This window comes from Echinops telfairi, unplaced genomic scaffold, assembly GCF_000313985.2.
Source record: "Echinops telfairi isolate 266 unplaced genomic scaffold, ASM31398v2 ScPeMD7_2;HRSCAF=8, whole genome shotgun sequence".
Classification (NCBI taxonomy): domain Eukaryota; kingdom Metazoa; phylum Chordata; class Mammalia; order Afrosoricida; family Tenrecidae; genus Echinops; species Echinops telfairi.
The window spans coordinates 31,285,825-31,297,970 of record NW_022103898.1 but is presented as its reverse complement, the minus strand read 5'-3'; the positions used below and the strand labels follow the sequence as shown (position 1 = coordinate 31,297,970).

The following is a 12,146-nucleotide window of genomic DNA, read 5'->3' as shown; positions in this document are numbered from 1 at the left end:
GGGAAATGAGCAACTGATATTATGGGCTAAAGTGGAAGGCAAATGTTTTGAGAATGATGAGGGCAACAAATGTACATATGTGCTTGACACAATGGATGTGTATATGGATTGTGATAAGAATTGTGCAAGCCCCCAATAAAATAATTTAAAACAAAAACAAAACAAAACCAACCAACCAAACATGAAAACAGTCACTTGAGATGAGTAAGCCAGCATCTCCCCAGTGTTAAAGTTCAGAGGTTTAGGGGGCGAAAGGAACAAAGGCAAGAAACACGGGGAGAAAGTGAAGTGTGTGAAGGTGCGCTGAGAGGATTGCAATGGATAAATTGAAGCAAAATATGTATGGATGGTTGAATGTAAAACTGATGGAATGCTCTGTAAACCTCAGCCTAATTAATAACCAGGTGGTGTTTTTTAAAAGACAGACATCAAGAAAAAGAATTTAAAGTAAAAACCAAAACTTGGTCACCCTTGGACACTGCAAAGTGAAACAGAGGGAAGAATCAACGTCAATTCTACCACTTGGAACTTGACTGACGCTTAGGGAATGTGGTGTCGCTGACGGAGAAGAGGGGAAATAGGGTTATGACCAGGTTTGTGAAGGAAGCTGATGTATCCTGCTTTGGAGAGAGAGTTTGAGAGTTTGGTGGAAAACTTCAGTGGATCTGGTCATCAAATTCTCAACTTCCAGTAAATGTTTGTCAATTGATTGCTTCATTTGCACTAAATTCTTCCTAAACTAGAAGAGCGTACTCATTTATCTTGAACTTTTTTCTTGATTTTGGACTGCATCTCAGAAGTTTCTAGTTTTTACAATGATAGACTTGCCCAAAAGGAAGAGACAGCTTCTATTGCCAGCTATCCAGAGAAAGAAATGGACAGGATGACTTATTCCAGCATGGGAGCCCTCACTGGCCTTTCCTGGACTATAAAACCCATGTCTCGGGTAGAGAGGCATCACTTTCTAGGTCACTCTTGTTTGAACATTTCATACCCTTCTGAAAATGAGAGTCAGATGACTATAACAAATTAAGATTTTAAAACACTAGTGAAAAAGAACTATTCAATTTTTAAAAATTCATCTTAACAAGTGATTCTCAAATTTTTGGGCAGGTTCAGGGGAGTTCCCTGCAGGATAGTGTATTCAATCACATTTTCCACATTATTTCTCCTCCCTCCCAGGTACTCAGGTATTGGGGAGGCTCAAAAGTCAGCACCAGTAGTCCCTACTCATGTTTAAACCATCCGAGGATTAACAGAAAAATCAGGTTGTGATTTGAAAATACATTTTTATGAGTCTTAATGTTGTTATCATCGGGTGTGGTTTATATCTACTGGCAAACGGTCTTCCTAGGAATGAATATCAAAATAGACATATTGTTCAATCCAGCCACAGGTATGAGTAGTTCACAAAAGAGGCCTGGTGGTTCTTTGGGTTAGGCAGTGGGCTTAGAACCATCAGTCAGTGGTTCCAACTCACCAGTTGTTCTGAGAAAGAAAGAAGAGGCTTCTGTAAAGATTTGCAGTCTTGGAATCTCTATGTAAGATCACAGGGAAGCAGTGGGTTTGGTTTTTGGGTTAGTGGTCTCACACCATCCCTAGGTAGCACAAATGATTTGTACTTAATTGCTAACTTAAGATTGTTGGTTTGAATCTATCCAGTGGTACTGCAGAAGGTAGACCGGGAGATTGGCCTCTGTTAAGATTGCAGTCAAGAAAAGCTTGTGGGGCACAGGGGGTTGCCATGAGTTGGGTTGGCTTGATGGCAACTACCAACAACAGTCTCCTCACAGACAAGTCTCTTTCTTTAGTCGATTGTATGAAATCACTCCCTCCAAGCAATTCACTCTCAAGAATAAAGGGCAGAGCAAAGTATGCCCCAAATTCTTTTCCCCTCAAGAGAAGAATGGGTGAGAGGGTGGAAAGGCCAGAATTATAATGCTGTTGCCTGACCCTTCACATGGAATACATGGTAGGAATAGAATCACTTTCATTAGACAGCAAATTCTGATTTCCTTTTTCAGGGAACCTATGACTGCCTTGGAGGACTACTGCCAATAGGTCCCAGACTCCCTAAGACAGTGGTTCTCAGCCTTCCTCATGCCGTGGCCCTTTCACACAGTTCCTCATGTTTTGGTGACCCCCCCAACCATAACATTATTTTCACTGCTACTTCAAACTGTAATTGTGCTACTGTTATGAATCGGGCATCCCCAGGTTGAGAACTGCTGCCCTAATAGGTGTGGAGTAAGAGTCATGGTGGGAAGGTGGAAAACGCCAGTGTTAATGAGTTCATTCTTGTGAATTTCTTATGAAGATTTGGAAGCTAATCTGTATGGCTTCTTGAACGCTGCGAGAAAGGAACTCGAGTTGAGTGCTTTGGGATTCAGGGCAGCCTATCATTACCCAGTGGCTGAACATGATACTCCCAATGTCCAACCTTGAATACTTTGCAATATAGTTGACATTTCTGTGGCAGCAGTATTATCAAAGACTTGTTTTACCCTGTTTGCTCTTTTTAAAATATATAATTAGTGTAACACTCTCCCAGGATAATCAGCTCTGGCGATCACTGTCATGTGCCTGACAGGTGTAAGCCACATAATCATGTGTTAGTTTCACTGTGGTAGACAGCTAATGAGCATAACGCTTTTCAGGATTTTTTTTTTTTGGCCAACTCCATGCTTGGTTGATTTTTATAATAATGTTCCTCTAAGCCTTTAGTCACTCAGAATGCTATTTCAATCAAGTCCTTTCCATCATTTGATCCCTGTACCTGCTTTGCCCTACAAAGAAGTAGATGCCTTTCCTAAAGGATCGTTTCTTGGAGCCAGGCTCATTGATGGAGGGAGTCTGTATGCCATCAAGTCTATGGAAGCTTTTGGGGTAGGAAAAGCACGGAGGCCAAATAAGTGGCATTACCCAGTCCAAAGAGGGATCTGACTGCCGCCGTGTGCAGAGCTGAGCTCTTCACGCTTAGCTGTAACAAGCCGTACAAGGTCAACTACGTGTGAGCAGCCACTTTTCTCTTGTCTGTCTGTGGTTTTGCTTCAACAAAGCAAGCAGATTCAAAGGGCACACTGTACATAAGTGACACTGGGAACACAAAACAGACACATGTACACCCATGTTGACTGCCGCAATGTTCACAGTAGCCAGAAGGTGGAAATAACTGAAATTCATCAACAGGTGAATCCCTAAACATGTGATATAGACGGAAAATGGAATATTCTTCAACCACGGGGAGAGGCATGCCACAACCCCTTGAACCTTGGAATTATTATATGGACTGAAGTTCACTGAGTTACTAAAGGACATACACAAATATGTAGAAAGCACCGATTATTAGTGACTATCAAGAGTGGGAGAGAGAAGAAAAGGGAGGGGGCAGTTTTGCTTGGGGGCACTGCGTTTGTGTTAACGGTGGTGGGATAATTAGAAAAACACTGGAATAAGGGGGCACAACATGAAGAGCATCACCAGTGTCTTGGGTTTTACACACACGTAAAAACTGTTGAATGGGCAAATGTTCACCATAATAACAACAACAAAAGTGTTCAAAATAACGCATCAGTTAGAAATATGTGATCAATTCCATTAGCGACTAGATGTTGTTTTTTAAATTATAAAATCAAATGCCTATTTTGTATTAATGCTTATTACAATTTATCATTATTAGACACCAAACCTTACATACAGTGTCATAAGAGGACACACTGTAAATACACGAATAAGAGTACCTGTTAAAATAAATCTTTACTTAGCTAGTAAAAATTTAACTGTGCTGTGAAAACCATTGCCAGAGCTGCTGAACACCAAGTGAACATAGGGGGGAAAAAGAAAATAAATTGTAATTTTTTTCTGAATCAATTGTTTACCTGAGTTTTTTGGTGATCTTCCTGACATAGTATAGCTCTGTTATCTGTCTTTCCCCCCCCAGGATTTAATACTAACTATCCTGCTTATTGTGCATTTGGGTCATACCTTTATATCATAGTGCTAATAATTGAGGATTCTGGCTTCATCATGTCCTTTTGTGATAGTTTCTATGCAATTCTGAAAAGTTTTCACATTTAATTTTACCTTTAAGTCAAGACATTTTTCCCCCTTTATCAGTAGACAGCTTGAAAGGTCAATGTCTTTACTTCCATTTTTATTTGGTTTTGAAGACTTGCCCTGACAGTCTTATAGCCTATCTTGAATAGGCTCGAAAATAATGGAGGGACAAAAGCCTTATAGAAACACAGGCATCCCTTTCTGGCCACTGACATGCTCCTCTCGGGTTACCAAACGTTGAGCTGTTTCAGGTGTCAGAACCATAAAAGAGGAACAGCTGCCCTCCTAGCCGGCTATAAATCTAGGCAACAACAAGGAGTTAATTTTGAAAGAAGAAGGTCTTTACTTGAGAAAGTATTCCCTCTTTGCCTAACCTGTTATTTTTGTTTGTAGTTAGCAACCATGTGTTGCTTTCTTAAATAAGTTTGCTTTCTTAAGTTGCTTTCTTAAATAAGTAGGACATTATTGATTGCATTCTTCACAATGATGTTCCATGAAGAATCTAGACTAATAACAAACCTCCATAAAATAAGCTGGCCCAGCTTTACCACGCTGAACTTAGAAACCACTCACTTTGATTGAAAGCCTCAGAAGGAATGGATTTTACCTTTTTGAGTCAAAACTGTGGCCCATTGTGCACATGGAGCTGTAAAAAACAAAACAAAACAAAAGCTACCATTGAGAAGTAAGTCATAAGTTATAATGGCATCCTCAGAATATGAACCAGAAACAAGCTAGATGCCATTCTCAGGTGGGAGTTGTCTCTGAGGAACTTCACCCTGGGGGAGTCACAAAAGCAAAAGGCATTTGTGGAATCTATTTGGTTTTGAAGCTTCTTTTCACCTACAGGAATATCTTCTCTCTGAAAACCCAGGGACACCTGAAAGTTCTACTCCCATCACACAAGCTGAAACACTTCCCAGCGCTTTCGGTGTGGTCAATTAAGATGGGTTGACTATTGGAAGCTTCATTGCAGGCTGTCAAACTGATGTTTATTTGCTTTTGTTCTGGGCCCTAGGTACATCGTGAAAGTTCTGTCCACTCTGTCTCATCCTCAAGAGTCCTTGCCAGCTCATCGTTTGCGGATATCTTGCTGCCAGACATGACAGTACGAGCTATAAACAAAGAACTTTGTTTCCAGTGGTACAGCCCTCCCCTGGAAGGACCCCCAAAGGAAGCGGAGCCCATGGTATGGTAATATAATTACAAATCCAAATATTCTGGTTAGCTATAAAGTTTTAGTAGGTCATTTTAACTTTCAGAGTAGTGTGTCCTCCTATCATCCAGGCAAAAACAATCCTGTCTAAGAGACTGACTTTGAGGTTAAAAAAAGAAAGAAAAGTTTGATTCAGGTTGATCATTTTCATTTAAAAAATATTTATCCCATAAACCAAAGTAAGAACTATTTTGGGCTATATTTATAGGCTTGGGAAAAACCGTGTAGTTTTGTACTTGATCTCCAAAGAACAAACCAGTTGCAAAAATATAGCACTAAAGGCAATGAAACGATATAACAATACTGTTTTTTAAGGCCTTTAAGTTCATAAATTATATAATACATAGAGCTTAAAAACACAAAATTAACCTTGGGTCATTTTATGAGACCTTTAGGGAGGGTGTGGTAGTCCGGGTAGACTAGAGAAACAAATCCATAGACACGCATATGTGTATGAAAAAGAGCTTTATATATAAGAGCAATTGAATATTGAGAAAACATCCCAGCCCAGTCCAGATCAAGTCCATAAGTCCAATATTAGCCCATATGGCCAATACTAGTCCATAAATTCCTCTGTAGACTCACACAGCCATGCAATAATGCTGAATGCAGGAAGATAACAGGCCTGTGGGTGGAAAGTCTTGTGGGTCCAGTGGCAGCAGAAGTAGTATCTTAGTGCTGGCAGGGGTCTCCACGTGGCTCCTACAGCTCCCAGGACTCTGGCAGCATCAGCATAGCTCCATGTGTCTTGGCTCAGAAATGTCTTGCAGGGAGTCAGCCTGCAACCTGCCTCCAGTGAGCTATTTATCTCCTTAGTGTCTCCAAATGAGGTCATCAAGCTGCGACCTGATTGACAGGTTAAACCCCACCTCTTCACTTTTAATCCTCTCAAACTGACAACAGATTGTATAACTACCACAGAAGAGATTTGGATATTACGGAAGAAATTCAAGCATCAGCTGGGATGAAACTCTCACTAGCTGACTTGAAAACGTCCTTCTACTACAAGCATCCTAAATCCTAGTATTTATTTTATTTAACTTTTGTAATGGTTGCTGCACAATTTCATTGGGAACAACTCTAGTATGATCTCAATGGGCACGGGTCTATATATTTCATTTTTGTTTTTCAAATGGGAAGGGTAAAATCATAAAGACTGAGTCAAATCTCTTCGAGTAAAGTGGAACAGTGTTTTGGTAGAATACGCGAGGAACGTTTTAAACTCTTTTTGGTAGAAAAAAGTGTATAGGAAGAACCCAGACTTCTGTCTGTAAAATACAGCTTAGTTCTACCTGTTTTTACTTTCTTGTGACTGCTCTTCCTCAATATTATGCTTGTGAGATTCTCCCAGGCAGCTGACTGAGTTGTAGATGAAGCTTGTTCATTTCAGTGTTGGCATTATATAATGAATCATGTGGCTTATCTACAAGGAATAGATATTTGTATTCTTTCCATTTTTTGCTTGTCCTCTCCTCTGGCTTGCCTTTCCCTTTCTTTGTTTGACACTTTCTGTTATCTTTAGTGGTTTAAAAGCACTTTTAAAATTTCACCACAGTATACCTTAATAGATACTTCAATAGCTGAAGTTCTACTGATAAGAGAATAAAATGTGTCTAACTAGCAAAATCACCATGTTTAGCAAATAAGGGGGGGAAAGAAAGATTTTCTGTGAAAATGGCTATCAATTGGTGTTACACCTATAACATATTTTCATGTTTATTGGCAAACATAGACATTTGTACTGTGGCTAATTGGAGGCAAGAGGCAGGTGGGTCAATATCCAGAAGCAGTTGAATATCAGTTGGAAAGTGAGCAGTTAGGAGAGTCTTGAAAACAGATCAAGCTTTTAAAAATAGACCCGTTGGTCAATATAGCTCTTTGCAGAGGAACCGTCCACTGTAGGGTTCCTTTGATAGCAGCTTTCTGTAAGAGCCTCGGGCTTTGTCCACAAATGTCTGCCATGTAGCCTTACCCTTCTCGGCATTTTTGTTTGCTGTGTGGCTTCTGCAGTGGGCGACTCATGCACTTCCCGTCTCTTGAGTGCTGTCCCCTCCAGCTGTGCCTCCAGTAGCTTCTGCTGCTCCTCCACTCCTGTGACCCTGCTTAATTCCTTGAACACGCCCGGCCTGCCTCTCTTTGTTCCTGAGCACTACTTCCAGAGGTGGCCCTTTCCTCCGTCTCAGGCTTGCAACCTGCTCCTGATGCCTGGTCATTTAAATGCCTCTTTCTAGTCGCCAAAAGAGGGGTATTTTAAAATATCACTTCCCAAAACCATTTAACGTTATTCCCCACGTGTTTTTACATACTTCTCTTTCTATGCTTTCCCAACCAAATTTTTGCTGTATTTTCCAAATCCATTTAAAAATACTAAATCTCTGGAGCATTGGGTCATCGTGAGTCAGAGTCCACATGGTGGCGGTGAGTTTTGAAAATTTAAGTGCAGTTGTTTCCAAAATGTGGCTCCCCCATGCCTACCTCCCAGCTGCTTAGGGATTATAGAATTAAAGTAATGAGTCATCAGCACATTTCACAGAGAGAAATAGAAGGAAAAGCTCAGAATCCATTTCATATAATAAGTGAAAATGTCTTCTGTGACTTGTTTCATGACATATGGTTAAAAAAATGTACTAGATAGAATAAATCACAGTGAAAAAAATAGAGAGAAGCACTCACTTGGAAGGATTAGACAGTCCCTGCCCTAGGGGGTCTATATTTTAGAAGAGAATTCTGAAATATGGTTGGTGATTTAAATATTCATATATTTGAGCACTTATTCCCTCCTCATTTAGGACTTCCTTGGGGTAGCGAGCTAAAGGAGGAGCACTGGTGGTGTAGTGGGTCATGTGTTGGGCTGCTAACACAAAGGTCAGCAGTTTGAAACTGCCCCAGGTATCCAGTGCGAGAGAGATGAGGATTTCCACTAGCTTTGAGAATTACAGCACCAGAAACCAATAGGGGCAGTTCTCCCTTGTCTTGTAGGGTTGTTATGAGTCAGAAGGGACTCAATGCCAGGTTTTTTTGTTTGTTTTTGAGCTAGCTAAAACTCCTTAAACATACTAGATAGCAATGCTTGTAAGCATGGACATAGAGCTTACTGTGTCCATACTTAGAAGTGTTCCAGGCATTTTGTTTATATTAATTTCATAGCAAGTTTATCAGCTAGGTACTCTCCTTAACCCTATTTTATAGAAGAAGAAACTATGAGACAGGATACAAGCCACCTGGCTCCAAGGTTGGCTCCCAGCCTGGTGCCACAAGGAGTCCTCAGAGAGTGTTTTTGGCTCTAGGGAGTTCTAGACTCTAGACGGGAAAGTGACGAAGTAGAATTAATATCTGACTTAGGAATTTAAACTTTTCAGGGATTAAGGGATACTGGGATAGCAGGCAGGACCACTGCCCTCAATCCACGTGCGTGACCCACCTCAGCTTGCTCATTACACTGAAAGAGAGATGCTTGGAATGAACCCGGTGGACTGGCGGCTGCAAAATAGAAATACAAACACTGGGGATTTTGATAAAAAAATATTTAGTCAAATTGTAGGGCAAATATCTCTGTGCTGTGTCTTCCTGGAGTTAAATTTCTTCTTTCTTTCCGTTTAATTTCTTAAGGTATTGTACTTTTTTGGTTAAAATTATCACTTGCAGAATTACCTTTAAAAATATTCATCAGATCCTGGTTACAAATTTGACATCTTTTGGCAATTTCAGCATCTCCTAGGCATATAAACCAAAGAGGCTCTCAGGATCTGTCATTTTAATGGGCCTTCCATACAGTAGGTTTTAAAATAGCTGCAAAGAACAACTGTTTTAAGTCAAAGAAACCTAAAACCATAGCTTAGCCTTAAAAAGACATAACCATGGCTGAAGGTTTGAGGGCCCAAATTTGTCTCGAGATTACACATGTGGACCTTTGTCTTTCTCCTGCTTTATCCCCCTGCCATCTTTAGCACCTAGCTGCCTAGGAGAATGCTCCGGTCACAGGTCAACCATTTGAGTTTCTGAATAAGATTTCCGTGTAGCACAAGGAGACTCACAGAAAGGAACTCAGAAAAATGAGGGAAGAGAATCAGTAAAGAAACAGTAGATGTTCCCTTCTCTGTCTTTTGATCTAGCTTCCCAAATAGCCAGGAGCTTCAAATCAAATGGACGTGTGTGAATCCTCATTCTGCCACTCACCAACTGGGTGACCTTTGACGAGTCATTTTCTCTCTCCCCAACCTTAGTCTCCCCACCTGGAAGCAGGATTATTATTAGTCATGATAGCTCTGTGATGGAAACCACAAGAGGACACCCTCCACGCAGCAGATATGCCCCCATCCCCTTCCCTGGTTTTCCCTTAGAACCACGGTCACTTGGAGTAAACAACGTGATCTCCCAGCACCTCTATGTTCGGGCGAGGGAAGGATCTGCAGAAGCGTTCTGTGAAACTGTTTGAAAGGACTTTGAAGGAGAAGATGGCATTTTTTCTTCCTGCTTCCTGCTGACCAGAATGTGGCCATGATGCTGGAGTCCAAGTAGCTATTTGAGACGAGGAGGAGAAGGCCACATGCTGAGAATGGTGATCCAGCAACAGAAGGAAGAAGCAGGAGGCAAAGATGCCTGCCCTGGGCTTACAGCTTGCTTAAAGTGAGGGTGGGATGCGGTTCTTTTGTCCTTAAACAGAAGGGAAGGAAAGAAAGAAAGGAAAAGATGGGAAGGAAGAGAGAGTCCGTAGCTGGCTCTTCCTTTCAGCATGGGAGGCCTGATTTGGAGGGAATCCGAACTGCAACAAAAGCCTCCAAGGAGCTGAGTGCAGCTAGACAGCCCGAGCTCCCAACCAGCAAGCTATCCTAACAGTATCCCGGAGGAAGAAAAGTTTACGCTCCTGGGAAAACAACCAAGTCATAATGCAACAGGACCCAGTGCCATAGGCCTGGTCTACGTGGATATCAGGAGTGATCTAACTCAGAAGCCTGCAGGTGTCTGCACCTCTGAGGTGCTAGATCTAGCTGACCAAGTTATTAGCTACAGCCTGGTCCTCAACATAGGGCCCAAATTTCTGTCTAGCTTCTGAAGGGAGGAGTGTGTGTGAGCTGGGGAAAGATGCCCACGCTGACGGCCGAGCATGCCGACTCCTCCTCTCCATGGTGGTATGTTAAGTGGATCATTGAAAAATAGACATGTGTATGCATTTTAATATCTCTCTGGTGATTAGGCAGTAGTCTTGGCATCCATAGAGAACTGCCTTCTATAAAACAGAAGCCAGAGCAGAGCATCCAGATTCAGAATAGGACAAGGAGAAAGAGATATAATTGCTGATGTCACATGGATCTTGACTTAAAGCAAAGCATGCCAGAAAGATGTTTACCTCTGTTTTACTGGTTGTACCATTGATTAGACGGTGTGGACCATAATACATTATGAATAACATTGAGAAAATTGGGATTACAAAATGCTTAATTGTGCTTGGGGGACCTGGACATAAACCAAGAGGCAGCCATTTAAAAAGAATCAGGCGATACTGCCGTATGGCTTAAAATCAGGAAAAGTGTGCATCAAGCTTGTATCCTTTCACCATACTTATTAAGAACTTGGCATCAGGATTGGAGGAAACCTTATTAGCATCCTATGATATGCAGATGATCAACCAGTGATTTCTGAAAGTGAAGATGGCTGACTTAAAACACTTCCTGGTGAAAATCAAGAATCACAATACCTTTCGGTAGGAATTATAACTCAATAAAACCAAAATCGGTGCAATGAAAACCCAAATCCTCACAATTGGACTAATAAGCGACATCATGATAAACAGAGGAAACAATTGAAGTTGTCAAGGGTTTCACTTTCCTTGCATACACAATTAATGCCTGTGGCAGCAACAGTCAAGAAGTCAAACAATGAAGTGCATTGGGCAAATCTGCTGCAAAAGATCTCTTTAAGGCAGCGGTTCTCAACCTGTGGGCCACGACCCCTTTGGGAGTCAAAAGACCTTTTCATAGGGGTCGCCCGATTCATAACAGTAGCAAAATTACAGTTATGAAGTAGCAATGAACATAATTTTATGGTTGGGGGCTCACCACAACATGAGGAATTGTATGAAAGGGTCGTGGCATTAGGAAGGTTGAAAACCATTGCTTTAAGGTGTTACAATACAAAGGTGTCACCTTGCATACCAAGGTGCCCCTGGCCCAAGTTGTAGTATTTTCTGTTGTCTCACATGCATGCAAAAGCTGGACAATGAATAAGGACACCTGAGGAAGAATGGATTCCATTCCATTATAGTGTTGGTGAAGAATATTAAATATACCATGGCTGTTAGAAAAAAATGAACAAATCAGACTTGGAAGAAGTACAGCCAGAATGGTACTTGGCAGCGAGGAAGGCAAGACTTGCTTTGGACACATTGTCAGGAACAGCTGGTCCCTGGAGCAGAACATCCTGCTTGGTAAAGTGGAGGGTCCTCCAGCGTGGACTCAAAGACAGCACCAATTATGAGGGTGGCACCGGACCAGGCAGAACTTCCCTCTGTTGTGCCCGGGGTCACTGGAAATCAGACCCAACTGAACCGCACCTAGCGCAGCAACGCTCTTTATCATACTGAGAACGTCCCCTGAGTGATGGGCGCCGCGGTGCCCAAAGGCCAGACTCTCAAGGTGCTTTAATAGCTACAGTGCTGCCCACGGCGGAGTCGCCCCCATTGCCAGGTTTATAGCTGGGGTCATGGGAACCTATTCGGCTTCTCGGTCATTTGTTTTCAGAGCTTCAGGAAAATTGAGAGAACATCGACTTGATAATCTTATTTAACGGATGAGGGAATGTGCCAGCCTGGCCGATCATCACATGTGGGGCTGGTTGAAAGGCGGAGGGATAAATGGGTGGTGAGCCTCACCTTTCT

The 12,146-nt window shown here is 41.8% G+C and overlaps 1 protein-coding gene across 1 annotated transcript in view; it reads left to right on the top strand.

Moving 5' to 3' along the window:
- Nucleotides 1–12,146, top strand: part of CFAP54 (cilia and flagella associated protein 54) — a 390,102-nt gene that overhangs the window by 293,629 nt on the left and 84,327 nt on the right. The window contains exon 61 of the mRNA XM_030886291.2: nt 5,075–5,245. Within this exon, the coding sequence (XP_030742151.1) occupies nt 5,075–5,245 (171 nt within the window). The remainder of the gene's footprint in view (nt 1–5,074; nt 5,246–12,146) is intronic.